The 18,895-nt window shown below is 47.3% G+C and overlaps 2 protein-coding genes across 3 annotated transcripts; both read left to right on the top strand.

The window, feature by feature from the left end:
* The first annotated feature begins 1,572 nt into the window (after nt 1-1,572).
* On the top strand, nt 1,573-5,955 carry LOC120668505. 2 transcript variants are annotated; one of them, XM_039948243.1, is made up of 9 exons: nt 1,573-1,740; nt 1,906-1,950; nt 2,057-2,123; nt 2,237-2,294; nt 2,387-2,445; nt 4,260-4,489; nt 4,587-4,620; nt 4,698-4,826; nt 5,511-5,955. In XM_039948243.1, exons 2-9 carry the CDS (start codon nt 1,912-1,914, stop codon nt 5,684-5,686), a joined length of 792 nt encoding a protein of 263 aa, XP_039804177.1. In that variant the 5' UTR covers nt 1,573-1,740; nt 1,906-1,911; the 3' UTR covers nt 5,687-5,955. The 2 variants fall into 2 exon arrangements, with proteins under 2 accessions (XP_039804177.1, XP_039804176.1); XM_039948242.1 differs by lacking the exons at nt 1,573-1,740; nt 1,906-1,950; nt 2,057-2,123; nt 2,237-2,294; nt 2,387-2,445 and adding an exon at nt 2,475-2,860 and having other exon boundaries at nt 4,250-4,489; nt 5,511-5,896.
* Nucleotides 5,956-14,170: 8,215 nt separating this feature from the next.
* On the top strand, nt 14,171-17,911 carry LOC120669471 (G-type lectin S-receptor-like serine/threonine-protein kinase At2g19130). Its single transcript, XM_039949216.1, has 3 exons — nt 14,171-15,790; nt 16,130-16,146; nt 16,802-17,911. Exons 1-3 carry the CDS (start codon nt 14,372-14,374, stop codon nt 17,853-17,855), a joined length of 2,490 nt encoding a protein of 829 aa, XP_039805150.1. The 5' UTR covers nt 14,171-14,371; the 3' UTR covers nt 17,856-17,911.
* The last annotated feature ends 984 nt before the right edge of the window (nt 17,912-18,895 follow it).

Genomic DNA, 18,895 nt, shown 5'->3' with positions numbered 1-18,895 from the left:
GTCCTTGACGTTGGCGGTCGTTGAGTAAGGAGCGAATCGGATCGGTATCAGCATCTCCTCTCCTCATCCAGAACCCAAACTAGTGCGAGTGCGTGAGCAAGATGCCAGGGTCGGGGTGAAAGAAAATGAAAACGATACTTTGAAGCATGCCTGCGCTCCGACGATGGTTATGTTACAAGCTGAAAGATTTTCCTAGGACTGTACGTCTTGGTTAAAGGTGGTAAAATGCCTCAAATATTAGTCTAGATAATTTAAAGGCCTGACCCTAAAAGAACCGACTCTTATATTATTCAATTTTAAACTAAAAATATATAAGGATCAATTTGGATTGTGAGCACTAGGGCCATGATCCGTTACTATCCCTATCTCATGGCCTTATAAGCTGGTTAGGATGATTATTATGCCTAACAAAAAGTTATATACTAATTACCTATCTGAACTTGAACCCCCTAGCTTTATGGGCCTCCGACGGTCGCACCGGCTGTCCCTCCCCTACAGTCGGCCCTGGCAGCAGTCTGCTGATAGATCTGTGACAGTCTTGGTCGCGCGTGGAGGCGGCGGCGACAGAGCTCGCCCTCAGGTTGCGCATGGAGGTGGCGACAACAAGAGTTCGGGATTTTTCTCGATCGGATAACCAGTTGCTTCCTTTTAGTAAAGAAAGGTTGGGGCCACCACCCAGTCGAGTTTTAGGAAGCAAGCGATGGCTGTGAAGCTCTCTTGCGGGGTACAGAACTCGGACGGAAGGGAGAGCCACAGTTGAATGGCTCTCCCTTCCGCCCGAGTTCTGTTTAGTGGTGTTTTGACTTTCGTCCAAAACTTTGGCCCAAAAAAGCAGAACCAAGCAAATAGACGCTATGTCTTAACATTTTATGAATATTTAGGTATACTTAGACTCCAAGATCTGCTACTTTATAGATTTAACCCTGAGTTTTTATCTTTTCTTGGGCATGGTTCTCTCGGCAGGGGTAAAATTTATCTCTCACATGGAAGTTAATGTAAATTAGATGCAAAAGCCAATAGAGTGTCATTTTATGAACCAAAGTTATACCCAACGCCAAATAGGAAATGCTAAATTTTCGGGGGTCAAAGAAGCAACTAACTAATATTACCAGTGCCAAATAGAGAATTTTCTCAAGGTTTTTAATGCATATTGTGCGTTCTCCACACTGCTTCTAAATCGTAGCTTCAAGATGTAAGTACTGATCCATATGGACCTCCTCCTCTTTGTAAACTCCCTTGCAAATTGTATTGTAACTATTAGTATGAGTTCCTTGCTTCATGTGCATAGTAATCTTTTTTTTTATTTGCGAAGGTTTATCTCATTTAGGACCAGGGAAGAGGGTCATTACGAATGTGTTTCGTTGGAAGGGCTGGGCTGAATGGGACAGGGTCACGGTCGTCCTCCCGTTTTTTAGATGGGATGGAGCCGGGATTCGAAATTTTAGGTATGGAAAAAAACTGGGACGGGTTCCGTCTAAAACTCGATTTGCTCTTCCTCCCCCACCCCCCTCGGGTCCAGCCCGACGACTCGCTCTCCCGTCCTCCTCCCGATCTCACCCCCCTCACCCCTGAAATTTGAAATTTCTCGGGGCCCCTGGTCGGCGCGGCGGCGCGCATCAGGCGACCCGGCGCGGAGCCCCTCCGCTCCCAGGTCGGGTCTGCGCCGGCCTGGTGCGGATCCGCTCGATCTGCCGCCTCCTCCGCCCGGTGCAGTTGGCGCGCCCGACCGTCCCTGAAAAGGTTTTGTTCTTGGTGACTTTGCTTGCTTGATGTTACTGAACAATCATTCGTGATGCATCACCCTGTTACTGAACAGCCATTTTGTCTATGCTTAGCTGAAGCAATTTTATCTATGTCTCACTTAGCATGCATGGTTAGTATTCACCCACTCTGCCCTTCCCACAGGCGCGGATGGAGCGGAAGTTCTACGAGAAGTATACCTCGCTCAAGGTACCGCTGACTCGCTTCTTCCTTGCCCCATTTCTCTCCTCCCGCCCCCAGCGGATTGACGCTGCAAATACTTTTTTTTCCGGTTGGATCCATTGCCGCATCGCAGAAGCGGAAGCTGCTGGACGAGGGGTTGGAGTGGAAGCGGGAGGAGGAGCTCAAGGAGCTTTACGATGGTAATCCCAGGCCTCTGAATTTGGGTTGGATTGTAGACTTGTGGGAGAGGGAGGGTTTTGGGAGAAACGGTTTTCTTTTCCCTTCATTTTTTTTTTTTGCTCTGATGATGCAGCCATGAAGGATTGGGTCCGCGGCCTCGAAAAAGATAAAGAGGAGCTCAGTGAGCTGCTGTAAGATGTGACTGTTACTATTGAGTGTGGATTAGGCACCATTACTTATGTCCCTTCTCTGTCGATCTATTTTTGCTAATTTCATGGTCCAGGGCGGACAAGGAGGATGAGCTTGAGAAGGCCCGTCAGGATTTCCTTGCAGATATTCGGGGTAAGAATCTCTTTTTAGTTAGACCTGTTTTAGCTATTGGAATAGAAATGCTTATTAGTCTGGCACATGTATGAAACTGAAACACATCTTTGGGAAATGGAGGCAGCGAATGCATCCGTGGTTAAAATTACCTATTGATCAACGTTCCACAATGCTAGCGATTATCTTGGTTATGCTCTACATCAGAAACAGCTTGGTGTGCATTCCTTAATATCTAACTATTAATGAACAGTGCAAATACTACTAAAGCTTACACGTCGAGTCTAGTCAGCTTTGATTTCTTAAATAAGTTTTCATTCTCCTAGCCTTACTGCCTGCAACCATGTTTTCTTTTTCTTTATGTCTAGCTTGTCATGAGAACGAGGCACGAGTTGAGTTAATCCTTGCAGCTGATTCTCCTTGCTATGTTGTACTTGTGAGCGGATTCTCCTTAATTTGATGTATTTATGCCTGTAACCTCTGTTCTCAAGGCGGTAAGGCGGACGCCTAGCAAGGTGGGGCGGCTGGACGCCTAGGCGAGCAAGGCGCAAATCGGTGGACGGCGCATGGACGCCTAGGCGTCGCCTTGAGAACAGAGCCTGTAACCACCATACACAAAGACCCGGAATGCACTGAGTCTAAAATTTGTTAAGAAGAAATGGCCACACATACCCTATTAAACTGCATGCTACAGTCGTTTACCGTTTTTCGCAGCATTACAATATAAACTGAGAGAGGATTAGAGGAACTGTTGCAATACCTATGCTCTTGCTTCCTCTATGGATGAATACTTGAACAGGGAATCCCGATTCCCGAGTGGTAGAAGAAATTGTGAAATGGAGAAAATATATATACACTAGTTGGAGTATTGTCTATAAAATTGCCACAGATGTGTGTCAAACAGTTAAGGCCAGAGCATACTATCTTACTGCACTGTGGACACCGAAGGACATCCAAGTTTGATGTGTGTCAACTTTACTGCTTCGCATTACTGGAATGCTGGCTATAGCCTATAGCTAACTAGCATCAGATAAATTAAGAATATTTTATTCTGTGTACATTTATTGTAATTGAACTATTTTGTTTTGTTTGCAATATGGCCACACTGGTCAACTTTTCATTCATAATGTTTTGAGTTGTGTTTGGCAGGTTGACCATCGAAATGGTATCTGTACTTGTGTTCATACACTAGTCTTTTTGCTATGGTCTTGTTAGTGAATCAACTTTCCGCTGGAATCATTGGCTATGACGCCTCAGATTGTATTTTACATATAGTAATGTGCCAAACCCCAGACAGCATAAGCTTCATTTATGGCAAACTCTCTAGCATTGTCAAATTAGGAGGTTTGTTTCGATAAGTATTGGTGCATTACACCATTTGGGATGGTGTGTCTGTTTTTAAATATAATAGTCTTGTACCTGACTCCATACAGGAGATGGTAATAGCACTAAAGAAGTTGATAATTTAGAAGGTCATCATATCCTTAAGTTCAGAGAGGCACTCACGTATGAGTTTAATTCCCCTAACATCTTTCAATCATCTGACATCCTTGATGGGGTGGGCAAGTGGTACATGACCAACCCTTTAACTCTATCCTGCAATCCTACATTAGTCTGATGTGGTAATTTAAGTCATAGTTTGCATGCACATGGTTAATAATCTGCTCATGACAGTACAATTCATCACAATTTGTCAGATGGGGGCAGTCCTTTGGCATCACCTTTACTTTTAATTTTGCCACTATCTTTCATTTTCCAATCCTTTTTATTAATTTGGTGTCAGCTAAGTTATTTAGGTGCCACAGTTTACTTAATTCAATTTTAGTTTCATGCAGCAAGGGACAGTGAAATTCTGAGGCTTAAGCAGCTCTTGGATGAGAAGACCGAAAAAAACAATTCTACTGCTACAATGTATGACCACCAAACACCTGAAGTTATCCATGAAAATCCAACTCCAATGTTGCCTAGAAGGAAGACACCAGAATCAAACTTCAAGGCAAAGAGGGTACAGTTGAGTAAAAGTACTGTCATTCCTGACAGTAGCCTTGAGGAGGAATCTCAAGAGGTCAGTTGTCTGTGGAAGCTAACTAGTTCCTTGTAATATAAAGTATTCGAGTTTGCTAATCCTTTTTCTGATGGCTTGAATTTATCTGGTCCTGCAGCTACAATGCTCTAGAAGATATACATGCATCTCAGGTTAGTGAAAACAAAAATGCTGTTACAACTTGGTTGCATGCCTTCAAATTAATTAACCAGTGTGTTTGTTGATTCAGGGAACGAGACAAACAAATGTCCCAGCGCTCATATGTTTCACTTGCTGCTTCAATCTTTAGTTCGCATGAAGGTCACAGTAGATGATGGTACAGAAAGATTTTTTGTTTCAGTCTCCCATGAAGCTACTGGTACTTGTTCACCTGAATCTCAACTTCTTGTTTTACTGCAGCTCAATTCCAGAATAGCACTAGCTATTCTGCATTATATTTTGTATTCTCATGTTGTCACTATCAGTATGTGATTTGGTATGTTACTTGTTGTTGCCAGCGTAAATGTTCAGACTGTAATTATGCTGAGGAACCGGTGCTGCATCTTAAGCCTTAATAATATTTTCTGAAACTGACTTAGATGATCAAATACAGATGATAATATTTTTATTTAAAAAAGCACAAGTTTTTGTTGCTTTGTCGTTTGGTCTTGTCTTTTATATGGAATAGCTTACATACAGATCTTATTGGGTACAAAAATGTGTAATAATTTCATGGTGGCTGTAAAACTGATCCTAGAGTGTGAATTATCGGACTAAATGAAATACTTGCAAATCTTCACGATCTGAAATTTATAATATGGTGGTAGTTTTCAACAGTATACCCTGAATATCTTTTGGAAATATTAGTGACAGGGGAGGGGGAGGTTTAAGCCTTCTTGATAAGTACTGATTTGTTTTGTTCAAGATGTTGGCCTCTATTAAAGAATGTAGTCAGCACACCCTAAAATTATGACAGCTATCGTGTAACAAAGTAACATCTGTCTTATGGGTTGCATTTCATTCCAGGATTATAATCCTTGTGGCGTTGTTCAAATCGATGCAGGTTATAGTTTCTCCCTCACATGGTTAGAGAATCCTGGTGAATGGTCATATAAGCTGTCTTCGTTGGGCACACTGGAAAGGATAGCCGTCAATTGGATGAAGCAAGACATAAGATTCAGCATGAACATGTGCCGTCTGTTCTTCGAGCGGATATCAAACATCCTCACTAAAGGGTGACAGCGTGCTCTTCATTAGAGCCATAGCTACCTCTAGGTTGCCTCTGGATGCGTAAAACAATGCTGCTGAACTTGAAGCTGCAAACCTCCTTTGGATGTAAAAAAAAATATTGAAGTGCTATCTTGTGGCAGAACTGTTTTGCGGTCTGTCTTCTTTAATCGAGCTTACAAATGGTTCGTAGAAGAGAATTGTTGTCATGGCATATCCCTTCATTATGTCACCTATTGTGATTGTCTGTTCGTGGTTCAAGTTGTTAATCACTTAATGCACAGGCTTGGCAGGAAACATCACTTTGGGATCTCCAGTTCAAATGACATCGAGGCAATTTGAGAATATTACGATATCGTGATGTGGAAATGAAATTGTAGAATGATGTGAAATAACAGTATAGGTTATAGACGAGCAGAAAAATGTTAGATAGGGGTGAGTGTACATTTTGTTTTTTTTTCTTTACAAATGTTTGCAAAATCTGCTAGTCTACCTTTTAGGAAATTTAATAATCTGTTGCATCTGTTAAGGTTTGGGGGAAACAATATCCCCATCATACTCATCTTCATCACTGCTACTATAGGAGAAATGGCTTTGGTTGCCAACCTACTGGTACAGATTTTCGTATGGGCAACAGAGGTCATTTGAAACGGGACATTTTCAAGTCACGCTGATGCAGTTTCTGAGCATTTTTAGAAGGAATTTGTTGCCCTCGAATCAAGATGTCGATCACTGCCACTGAACATCCAGAAGTTAGAAAACAATTGCAGACTTGCCTAGCCCCAAGCTAGAGCCTAGAGGCGACTCGCATCCTCCCCTGCCCACACCACCAGACTGGCGGTCACTGCTTGCAGAGCTTCTCCATGTCACCACCCCCGAAGCTTCACTCTACACTACACGGTGGGCTTGTAGAGCTTCTCCACCATCTTCCTGAACTCTGAACAATCGAGAACGAACGAGGAAACAGCAAATGAGTCAGAACAAGAACTCGATGGATTGCGCGATCCGAAGTGAGAGGTCGGATCGCGTACCTTCCTGGTTCGCCCAGAGCGCCGCCGCCTGCGTGTTGAGCGGCGAGTCGTTGTTCGGCTCTGCACAAGAAGCAACCCACCAACCCATCCGCGTCAGAATCAAGAACGCAGTCAGCACAAAAGCAGATCGGCCGCGACTCGTTACCTCCGAGGAGGCTCTGGATGGAGAGCAGGATGGTGCGGACGTCGTAGGCCGAGGACCACTTGTCCTGGATGACGTCGAGGCAGATGCTGCCGCGCGCGTCGACGTTGGGGTGGAAGCACGGCGTGCCGAACCGCACCGTGGGCGGCTTGTAGGGGTACTCGGCGGTGAAGGCGAGCGCGAGGCGGTAGGAGGTGCCGGCGTAGGCGATGCCGGCCGACCCGGCGATGGTGCCTGTTGGCGATCCCGACAGCCCAGACGCCGTCGCTGATCACCAGAACACCCTTGGCGACCTCGGCAAGAACTTGCCGCCGGCGATCACCACACAACACACGCGAACGCCTGGAACACACACGAACACCGAGTCTTTTGTGTCGCCAAAACGTTGCAGAGTTTCCTGTATATGATTGCAGAATACTCCTAAGACTCGGCAGGAGACTCTCCTGCAAACGCGGCATGCCCGCCGTTGCGATCGCGCCATCCCACGATCAGCGCCCGGGAACGCCGACACGCCCGGGTCGCCACCCATCATCAGCGCCATCAGCTCCGACTGCAGCCGCCGCATCACCGACTGGCCCTCCGCCCCCGTCGGCTTCGGCCCCGACGCCGCCGCGGGGACGTCGCCGGTCTGCGACTCCTGGTTCTCTCCGCGCGTCGTGGCTGGCGATCGGGCCGGCGTGCTTCCTCTTTCCCTTGCTCGCCGGCGGCGATCGAGTCGGTGGAGGCGCGGGAGAGGGATTGGAAGAGAGCGGAGGAGAAAAACCTAGGGGTAGGAGAGGAGCGGCGGTGGGGCCCGGCGCGGGATTTGAAGGCGATTGGGTGGCGCGGGAGATTTTTCCTCTGGCTGGTCGCCGCACTAGAGCACGGACACGCCGTTCAGCTTCGACGACGACATGCTCGGCGGGACATGAGCTACCTCGACGCCGCCGCCGTTGGCCGGCCGGCCGTCCACACGCGCAGCCCACCAACGCCAGCGCGCATGCGCCGTGATGCCACGTGCAACAATCACAAATTACCTTCAGTGTCAAAGTTCTCCTTCTCCAGTTGACTCGCCTCAGCACGTGAGGAAGTACCAGCCCCCGAAGGCAAAATAGCCTTCGGGGCATCGAGTCCAATCTCTTTGCTCAGCGTCGCCATCATGGTAGCGACATCTACTTCACGAACCCAAAGAAGGTAGGGGTCAATATCAGGACCCTGAAAATTAAGAGGGCAAGGTAGCAGAACCCCACCTAGCTCCTCAAAGCGCTCGAAGTCGCCGTCCCTAGCTTCCTCGCCCATCAGGACCTCCGCTTCTTTCTCTTCCGAAGCTTCGTGATGCTGCGAAGCGTCAGGAACGCCTGCCGCGCCGCCAAGGCAAGCCCAAGCTTCAGCAGAAGATTGAACATCCGGAACGGCCTTCGACGCCGGCTCCTCAGCCTGTGGGGGCGCAAGCCTCAGAGAAGCCTCCGCCTCGTCGTCACTACCAAGATCGAGTAGGCTGACCATACGGCCGCCTGCCCCCTGCTCATGGTGCAAGTCCACCACAACCTGCCCAACGTTGTCCGGGCCTGAAAGAAGGGATCCAAACTGATCAAAATAAAGTTCCATCGGTTCCCCTGAAGAGGGGAACAACTTTCCCTTCCAGCTCCCTCATAAAAGACTCGCTCCCCATCTCCCCCTAGGAATCCCTCGAAGGTATCTGCTTAAACGGGTGCCTTTTTTTATTAAAAGAATCCAACTTGCTTGTGGAAACCTCCCAGAAGGCACCCGCGGTGGTTTCCCGCTAGCCCCTCTCGCCGACGGTTCAGTCGCCGCAGGAGCAAGCTTCCTCTTCTTCGCGGCAGGATCCTCGCTCGACGTCTTCTCGGGTCGTCGAGGCTCCTCCCGGGGCACATACTTCACGCCCATCACCGAGAACGAGCGGTTCACCCCCCCCCCCCCCCCCCCCCCCCAGGGCAGCAAATAGCGGAGTCATATTCCTTCGCCAAATACGGCCCGACCAGCTCGGCAGCCTCCCGCTCAACCTCTTCAACAATAACCTCATCACTTTTTCCTTCCGGTCTAGCAGCCTAAAATCCGGAAACCTCACAGCCTCTTTCAAGCCACGAACCTTCACCTTTCCATAAGATCTGGGCAGCCACCCTGCGGAGAGTGGCCACTCCTTCGCACACACAAATTCCTCCACCAGATCCCTGCCACCGATCAACCCAGCAGCAGACACGAAGGCCCCATAGCACTCCTTGAAACCAGATGCTGACCTTTGAAACTCAACTTGATTAATGTGTTCAAGCGCCTTCACCTTCGACGCAAGTGGGTAAAACACCGCCCCTGGAGTTTTCTCATCCGAAAAGCCGATCTTTGCATAGAACCAGTGCTGGGCCCAGTCATAATCCCATCTATTTCTCTGACAGTGGGAGATCTCTATCTTCTCAATTTTAAGGGCCCTGTTACTCCTTGCCACAAAGGTACAACAGCCACTCTGAGCACTGTACGTCTCATCTTCTTCTTCTTCAAAACGAAGCTTTCGCCCCTGGGGATGCAGCTCGTATAGCCGGCATAAAGCATCCACAGAAACTAGGCCACCAAAGGTCCTCACGGCCCAAAAGAACTTGGACAGGTGCACTATTGCATTGGGCGTCAGTTGATGGATTCTGACTTTAAACCTCGCCAGTATCTCCGGCAAAACTGGGTCCAAGGGCAAGCGAAGCCCTGCGACAAAGAAGTCGCGAAGCACTACACATTCCCATCCTTAGGGTTTGGGATGTCTTCCCCTTGGGGAGGACGACAGACCCCCTCCTCGAAGTACCCCTTCTCTACATACGAAGCGATGAGAGCTGCAGAAACAACCGAAGGTTCGAACCTTAGGGTCGGCTCTGGCTTCTCTCGCACCATCAACTCTGTCGGGGATGCCTCAACGTTGGAAATATCCTCTTTACCTTCGGCCAAATGAGCCCTCTCTTCACTGGAGACCGAAGGTTCAACAATCTCTTGAGCAGTAATCCTCACACGAGCCATCCCTGCCCAAAAACAACCGACCAGTCTTAAAAAAACTTACTTACAAAGATTTCACAAAAACGAAGTCTCAGCCTCAGCAAAGACTCGCAAAAACAATCGCTGCTGCGAAGATCCGCAAAGCTCTCAGTGAATCAAAGCTCTCCACGTGGCAGGTACGCAAAGGCAGCAGAGCTTCGCTACGAACAGAAGGCATGAAAGTGACGCCTCACCCCTCCCCCTTTTTATATAGGGAGGTAAAAGTGAATAGTGTCAACCGTTGATAAAACCGAGAAGAAGCCCAAGCGTCACCCAAGAAAATTGCGACACGTGTAACAAACTAACCTTCGGCTCGTGCCAACCCCCGACGCTAGGGGGACGTTTTGTGGCAGGCGATCAACTTTCGAGGGTTTGGACCGTCGGAGTCAGCCCTCGCCCATGAGGGGCTACTGTTGGGGATCGCCATCCCACACGTCGGAGGTACCTCGAAGGACAAAGACCCGAAGGTCAGCCACGACACCCGAAGGTGGGATAGAAGACTCGAAGGTAATGTAGAAGACCCGAAGGTTAGCCGCTACACCTGAAGGTGGTGGTGGAGACCAGAAGGTTAAGCTCATCACCCGAAGGTTGGAGGCAATGACCGAAGGTCTCCACTAAGCTTCGGGATGACATGAGGTTTACGACTCGGAGTATGTAGCCAAATTGTACACTCTAACCCGCATGAAATGACTCCTCGATCGGAATATTCTGCGAATATTCCGGGCAGTCTGGGGTATTCTTGTCATGATGTAATAAAGGTCGGGGGTATAAATACCCCCACCGGACATGCACTAAACACGCTCCGAAACAAAGGCAAAGTCCTGTCATTTTGCAAAGCGTCTCACCTTCGTTCGAGTCTGTGTTTATGCTTTCTGTTTGGGTGAATAAACGACTGAGAACCCAACAAATGCATATGTACAAAGTAATATCTACTAAACATTCAAGGTAAAAGTACTTGAAAGTACCCATTGGTACTTTATAATCATTGTAAAAGAGCTCAATATTTGATTGACTCTATGCGTTTTTTCTATACAATGCTTTCTTGGTACTTGATATTGCTTTAATTAGATGAATCTTATTACAAGCTAAAACTACACTCTTTGTGGGATAAAATTTGAATGCTAAAACTACACTTATTTTGGGAGGGAAGAAGTATGAAGCATGAACTAAAAAATTGTATTTGTGATGTTGTGTGTTTAACTGTTTAGAGTTAGGACTTGCATGTGGCTTAGGCCCCGTTTAGTTACCAAAAATTTTCACCCAAAAATTTTTGCCTCCCCTTTGGACATATGCATGGAGTATTAAATATAATTAAAAAATAAAACTAATTGCACAATTTGGAAGTACACGACCAGACGAATCTTTTGAGCCTAATTAGTGCATGATTAGCCATAAATGCTACGGTAACCCATATGTGCTAATGATACGGTCAAAGATCTCAAAAGATTCATCTCGGGATTTCCAAGCGAGTTCTAAAATTAGTTTTTTAATTAGTGCCCGAAAATCCCTCCCGACATCTTGCCAAACATTCGATGTGACCCTTGAACCAAAAATTTTTACTAACTAAGGGTCTGTTTAGTTGCCAAATTTTTTTGACCTCTTTAACAGCACTAATTAGGAGTATTAAATATAGATTAATTATAAAAACTAATTAAATGGATGGACGAGAAATCGTGAGATGAATCTATTAAGTCTAATTAATCGATCATTAGATCATTAGTGGTTGTTTATTGTAGCACGATATTGTCCAATTATTGCATAATTAGGTTCATTAGATTCGTCTCACGATTTTGCCTGGGGTTATGGAATGGGTTTTGTCAGTTATCTATACTAGCCTATCAACCCGTGCTCCCGCACGGATTAATAATTAGAATGAATCTATACTGATTTCTAAAGCAAGTAAAAGTTTCTATCTAATTTTTTGATTTTATTCGTCTTATGTCGTTGGCACCCGTATGGGAGTCGGACCATAGCCCTCCATCCACGACTCGATCACATAGATCCAATATAAAATAATGTACGGGCAACTGTATGTATCCGATATTTATACCAACTTTATCCGTACCAATGCATAGTCAAATTTGCTTATAGTTGTACCTATTTTTTAAAGCGAGTAAGGTTTCCACCTTAATTTTTAGTATGGTCCGTCTCGTGTTATTGACAGGAGGGCCTTAGTCTATCTCGTATGCGAGTCGGATCAGCCCACTCCGTCCTCGATTTGATCATGTAGATTTCTACAAATTAACACACAGGCAGCTATACATATCCGATACTTATAACAGCTTTGTCTATAGCAACGCACGAGTATAATTGCCTAGTAAAAATAGAGCTTATAGCTAATAATTATAATTATTTATTTTCTCTCTTTTATCTATTAAATATTCTAACATATGCTCTAAGTACATATTTATCATTATCTAGTTGCAATATATTTTATTTTGCTTCACACCTCCATGCATGTATGTTTGATATATATTTAGTTGAACCATTTATTTATGAATTAGTATTTTTATCTTTTCCATCATACATGAACATATGGTAACACATATTGTGGGTAGTATTTTATATAATAATAACAAAAATAATATATTAATAATGTTAGGAATAATAATTAGAATTTTATATTGGTGCACTTTAATAGAGTCCAGCCCAGCCGTCGATGCGTCACTACGCAAATATCACTTTGATTGTTAAAGATTATTGGTCTAAATTCCAACGGCAAAAGAAAGCATTGAAAAAAGGCCCAAGTTCAAGGACGCTGCTGGCTAATGTTGGCAAGCACACTATTTGGGTATTTTGCCACATGAGAGCGTACGAATGAGAATATTTCTCGCACTCCGCCCACGTCAATAAATTGCTTGGGAAAGTTGCTTCTGCAGGATATCCGGGCAGATTAATATAATTGAAATATTTATATGTAAATTAGGAGATTATTTGTATTATTTTTTATAATGGTAAAGGTGGATAATTTACACGAAGATTAGGGGGGTTATTTTAGTTTTATATAATGGCAAAGTTGTGTAATTTAGATACATGTTTAGGGGATTACTTTGGTCTATTTTTATAATAGCAGAGGTGGGGAATTGTTAGGAAAGATAATTGATCCAATGACTATTATAATTAGAGTTGTCGGATTGATGGCCAGATGTTTCTGTTTTTTGTAAGAATTTTTAGAATTTATCTATTTGTGTACAGTGTCCACTTATGATTTTAAATGGCTTCGTGTGGAGGTTTGAAAGGAGCCTCCAATTAGTAATAGTAAGATTTAATATTTTTAATTAGTAGTCAAATATTTGAAGTTACTGTACGAAAATTTTTGGGAATTAAACGCGCTCTAAATGGACCCTTACTTTTGATTTATGTACGGTGGTAATCATTACGTTGAGCGGTTGGGTTGTCATTGTTGTCGGGTCTGTGCCACCATGTTTCCTTTTGTCTTTCCTGTTCATGACTACTACTGCCGATGTTTGTAGCCTTCGTTTCATGACTACTGTCGATGTTTTTAATGTTCTTGTTGTTTTGAATTTCGTTCCCTCCTTTTATTTTTAATGAAGGGGAAATTGTAAAGCTGCTCATGTTTTCAAGTCCAATTCCACATTTATTTCTGTTTTTTTAACTTTACATATTTGCCTCTATTTTTAATCTTCTAATTGCATGGTTGTTCCTGTTTTGATATCGAATTGCACATTTTTAAAGGTACCAATGCAATTGGAAGATTTAAAATAAAAAATAAAGATAAATGTGCAATTGGATCTCAAAACAATGACAGTCTTACAAATGGCCCTTTAATGAAATACATGCTCTAACATCGTTCGAAAAAAAAAATCGTTGCCTCCAATAAAAGTTGTTTTTCCCCGTCCGTTCCGATTAATTTTCAACACTAGCTAGCTACGGGAACCAATAAGCAAAGACTGCATGCGGGCGTCGAGCGGTCAATTTGGAGTATTCTAGATGAGGAATTTTTTTTCTTTTTTAATTACACGGTACAACTCAGACACTCACAACGCACGCACGCACTCACATCTCCTATGAATGCACATACGCAAAAATTATTCCTATGAGTATCTTCGAAGACTGAACCGGCAAATCATCGAGATTGACAAAGTCACCATAGGTATCTCGCTGTCGACGAACATATCGCCTACCACTAAAAGCACAGTGCCGTTAAATCTTAAAAAATTCATTCCCATAGAGAGTCGAACCCAAAACCTCAAGTGCTACCGAGACTCTTATAACCAACAAACTACACGCCCTTTCGCTAGGGGAGGAAGCACTAGCTAACAGTGGACCTGAATGGTCACTACTGCATCCTATCATAGACCGCTACAGTGCTCCAATAAACAGTTAGTGTGCAACAGTAATGTGATTGATGGACATCTGGTTCGTTGCCGTGAAGACTTGGTTTGTAGTCGTCGTCGCATCGATCACGAATTCACCAACCATTATTTCTCTATAGTTGCTAGCAAGCAGCAACGCATAACTGCCTCTGTCAAATCATTTTTCTCGGTGTCACCAATGGCTTCGACAGAGCTACTGCTTCTCATGGCCATGGCGATCCACGGCGGCAGTACTGCGTGGTGCTTCGCGTCGGATACCATCTCCGCCAGCTCCCCCATCTCCGGTGACCGGACCGTCGTGTCGAGAGGCGGCAAATTCGAGCTGGGCTTCTTCAGTCCCGCTGGCGGCGGCGGCAGCAACTACTACGTGGGGATCTGGTACAAGAAGGTCGTGTCGCAGCGCACGCCCGTGTGGGTCGCCAACAGGGCCGCGCCGGTCGCCGACCCGGCGTCCTCTCGGCTCGCCGTGGCGGCGGACGGCAACCTCGTGCTCACCAACGAAGCCGGCAAGCTCGTCTGGTCCTCAAACATCAGCTCCGCCAGCAGCTCGAACGGCGCCGCCGCCGTGGCTGTGATATTGGACACCGGGAACCTCGAGCTCCGGCGCGAGAGCGGCGAGGTTCTGTGGCAGAGCGTGGAGCACCCAACTGACACGTGGCTCCCTGGAGTCCGCCTTGGCATGAACAAGATCACCGGCGAAGTGCAGGGGCTGGTTTCTTGGAAGAACGCCGGCGACCCGGCTCCCGGCATGTTCACCTTGGGGATCGACCCCAACGGGAGCAGCCAGTACTCCACAAAATGGAACAGGACCGTGACTTTCTGGAGCAGCGGCGAGTGGAAAGACGGCGTGTTCGCCGGGATCCCGGAGATGATATCGCACGACAAGTACGACTTCGAGTTCGTGTCCGGCAAGAACGCCAGCTACTTCACCTACTCCCTGCAGGACCCCACGGTGATCTCCAGGCTAGTCCTGGACGTCTCCGGTCAGGTGAGGCAGATCATGTGGTCGCCGTCCGCCGACGAGTGGATGATCATCTGGACGGAGCCGCACCGACTGTGCGACGTCTACGCCGTCTGCGGCCCGTTCGGCGTCTGCAACGGGAAGAGCGAGCCCTACTGCAGCTGCCCCGCCGGCTTCCGTCCCTCCTCCGCGGGGGACTGGGAGCTAGGGGATCACTCCCATGGCTGCCGCCGGAACAATCCCCCTCGGTGTGACGACGGTGGCGTGAACAGCAGCAGCTTGGTGCACGGCGACGGCGACGGCGACGGCGACGCCTTCTTGCCGGCGCCAGGCGTTTCTCTACCGAGAAACTCATCGTCTGCGCAGGCATCAAGCGCTCGAGACTGCGAGTTGGCTTGCTTGAGGAGCTGCAACTGCACCGCGTACTCTTACGGCAGTCAGTGCTCTGTGTGGTACGGCGGCTTGCTCAACTTGGAGGACACGGGCGGCATGGATGATGACCTTTACCTCCGGGTGTCCGCCATGGACGTGCCCTCCTCGAGAGGCCGTAAGAGAACGGCCGTCTTCGTTGCCATTGCCGCGGTTGCGTCGATCCTAGCCTTGTCTATCATCGTGTTCGGGGTTGTTAGTGTTGGAGTAATGGGCTTGGCCCATTCATTCTAAAATATTAAAAGAATTTAAAGCCCACTATTAATGCTAGGGAATCAATGCTTAATTCCGTACCGGGAATTGAGGAGGATCTCAACCGACTTAAAAGGTGGACTTCGTGTACACCACTTGTGAAGCCGGTAAGAGGAGGACGGTGAACCACACGCGCGCGCGCGCTCGCTCGCCTCGCCGTGGCCGTGGCGGTGCGGTGCGGTGCCGGACGTGCGGCGCGATGTGATGGCTATTTTGCCGTTGACAGCAATTAATCGTGCGATTAAACGTGCAATTAAATCTGTAATTAATGGCCATAACCGCATCTCCTAAAAGACTCTGATGGTGTCCAGGTTCAACGATCCTGAGCACCTAAGTCACTATATAAGGAGTGCCATTCCCCTCATCCATTCTGCACCAGAGCACTGAGGCAACTCGGCTCCTCTCTTCTCCCTCTCTAGTTGCAACAACTGAGTTCCCCAACGCTAATTTCTGCGCGCACAGAATTAGCGTGAGCAGGCCTCCGAAACCTTGCTCGCCTTGAGATCCTGCACGGGATAGGCGGGCAATCAGGTTTTTGGGTAACGCTTTAGCGTGACTGCTCAAAAATACTAAGGCTTTGCCCGATTGTACGACTACTTCCTTGTGGACGAGCCGAACGACTACGTCGACTACATTCTGGTGGCCGAACGACTACGTCGACTACATCTTGGTGACCGTTCGCGGGACTGCACTGCGAACTTCTTCCTGCACCGATTTAGTTCGACTACTTCGACTGAGGCCAACCGAGTAGATGTCTACTCCAGTTGGTAACAGCGCAGCCAATACCTCCGGCAACGGCCCCGCTTCAGGGTACTCCCTGAAACTTTGGTTATTTATATTGTTTATGCTTATATGTGTGATAAGTATAAACATGTTCACATGTTTTATTTTACTCCTTAAAGTCATAGAAATATTGTTAGTTTATACATTTAATTTTGGAATTAAAATATACCGAAAATTGCCTAGATATCTAACAATTAGAATGTATAGGAAACGGCAGAGGAGCAGAACATTCCTGCAGGCAGCATCAGAAGGCGGCAACCTTGTGGCGTTCAAGTACGGCGACGTGAGGAGGGCGACCAGGAACTTCTCGGAGAAGCTCGGTGGCGGCGGCTTCGGATCGGTGTACAAGGGGACGCTGCCCGGAGGCCGGGTGGCCGTCGCGGTGAAGAAGCTCGAGTGCCGCCTCTGCGTGGGGGAGAAGCAGTTCCGGAACGAGGTGCGCACCATCGGCGTGATCCAGCACGTCAACCTCGTCCGCCTCCGCGGCTTCTCCTCCCGCGGCAGCGAGCGGCTGCTCGTCTACGACCACATGCCCAACGGCTCGCTGGACAAGGCGCTCTTCGGGGGCGCGGCGGCGCCGGCATTGAGCTGGCGTGCGAGGTTCCAGATCGCGCTCGGCGCGGCGCGGGGCCTGCTCTACCTCCACGAGGGGTGCCGGGACTGCATCATCCACTGCGACATCAAGCCGGAGAACATCCTGCTCGACAAGGATCTCGTGCCCAAGGTTGCCGACTTCGGCCTCGCGAAGCTGCTGGCGAGGGACTTCAGCAGGGTTCTCACCACGGTGCGGGGCACCATCGGGTACCTCGCGCCGGAGTGGATCTCCGGCGTGCCGATCACCGCCAAGGCCGACGTGTACAGCTACGGGATGGTGCTGCTGGAGATCGTCTCCGGCCGCCGGAACGCCCGGTGCTGGCCGGCCACGGAACAGGACCCGTCGCTGTCGGGGTACTTCCCGCTGGTGGCCGCGAGGAAGGTCAGCCAAGGGGAGGCGCTCGACGGGCTGCTGGACGAGCGGCTGCACGGCGACGCGGACCCGCAGGAGCAGGAACGCGCGTGCAGGGTGGCCTGCTGGTGCGTGCAAGACGACGAGGCGCGCCGGCCGACAATGGAGCAGGTGGTGCAGGCGCTGGAGGGGGTCGTCGCCGTGGACGTGCCGCCGGTTCCGACGTCGTTGCAGGCCTTGGCCCAAGATTCCGGCTTTCTGATGAGTGCGCGTACCAGGGCATACCTTTGATGACTTATCGCGATCACATCTACAGGACAGTTCTTAGTTTGGCGCTAGCTAGCCCTTTTCAGCGCGAATCTCATGTTTAGTTTCAAAAAAATTTCACAGTACCCATCACATTGAATTTTCAGACACATGCATGAAGCATTAAATGTACTTGAAAAAAATAACAAATTACACAGTCTAACTGATTAGAACAAAATAAATCTTTTAAGCCTAATTAATCCATGATTAGACATTAATTACCAAATAATAATAAAATGTGCTACAATATCTAAACCCAAACTTTTTCACCAACTAAACACTCCCTAAGATCACAAAGAGTACAAAATAAAAGTGGGGGACACCATGATTCATGTTTGAGGAAAATCTCTATATGGTATACTTCGCTCTGTTCGGCTGGCTGTGGCAGGCTCATGTTGATTTGTTATTAGAGAATTATACTGCTGTCTGGCTGGTGGCTGATGCCGATTTGTTATGAGAAAAAGTACTATTGGCTGGCTGATACGAACATAGTTAGAATATAAACCTGGTTCCCTATATGCATGGTGCTATAGAATTTTGTCTCCCGTATTTGACACCGAGATTAAAAATCTGGTTCCCTATATGCATGGTACTATAAAAGTTTCTAATGGTGATGAACTTGCATGGGGTTCCATCACCAGTTACTACTCTTCCAACAATGATACTGGTTTAATATGCAGAGCTGTGGATGCATTGGTACTTTTTTGTTTTACAAATCCAACGACCGACGGGTGCATTTCCTTGGTATTTTTTTTAAGATGGACTAGTAGGGTACATGTGCGACACGCACGTATTTGAAGAACAATGTTGCGAAAAAGTAGCCGCACTAAATTTTAGTTGCGAGAAGCATTTTAAAGAAATTATATATATGGTGAAAATAAGCAATAAGGTCAAGATTGTGGTGAAAATAAACATTTATTCATATCACGGTGGATGGTTAAGTTGTAGCATCAGTGAAGATTCGCTTCAAGGAAGACACTTCGGATGATGGTTCGGCCACTGGAGATGGCGTAAGATAGTAATGT

Source organism: Panicum virgatum, chromosome 4N (genome assembly GCF_016808335.1).
Source record: "Panicum virgatum strain AP13 chromosome 4N, P.virgatum_v5, whole genome shotgun sequence".
In the NCBI taxonomy this organism is placed as follows: Eukaryota; Viridiplantae; Streptophyta; class Magnoliopsida; order Poales; family Poaceae; genus Panicum; species Panicum virgatum.
This window is presented reverse-complemented; position numbering and strand designations above follow the sequence as displayed.

Coding starts and splice junctions, on each gene's coding strand:
- LOC120668505 (XM_039948243.1), top strand. CDS start 1,912: ATGGAGCGGAAGTTCTACGAGAAGTATACCTCGCTCAAG. Junction 2,295..2,386: donor GAGGAGCTCAGTGAGCTGCT/GTAAGATGTGAC, acceptor TTCATGGTCCAG/GGCGGACAAGGAGGATGAGC. Junction 2,446..4,259: donor TTTCCTTGCAGATATTCGGG/GTAAGAATCTCT, acceptor AGTTTCATGCAG/CAAGGGACAGTGAAATTCTG.
- LOC120669471 (XM_039949216.1), top strand. CDS start 14,372: ATGGCTTCGACAGAGCTACTGCTTCTCATGGCCATGGCGATCCACGGC.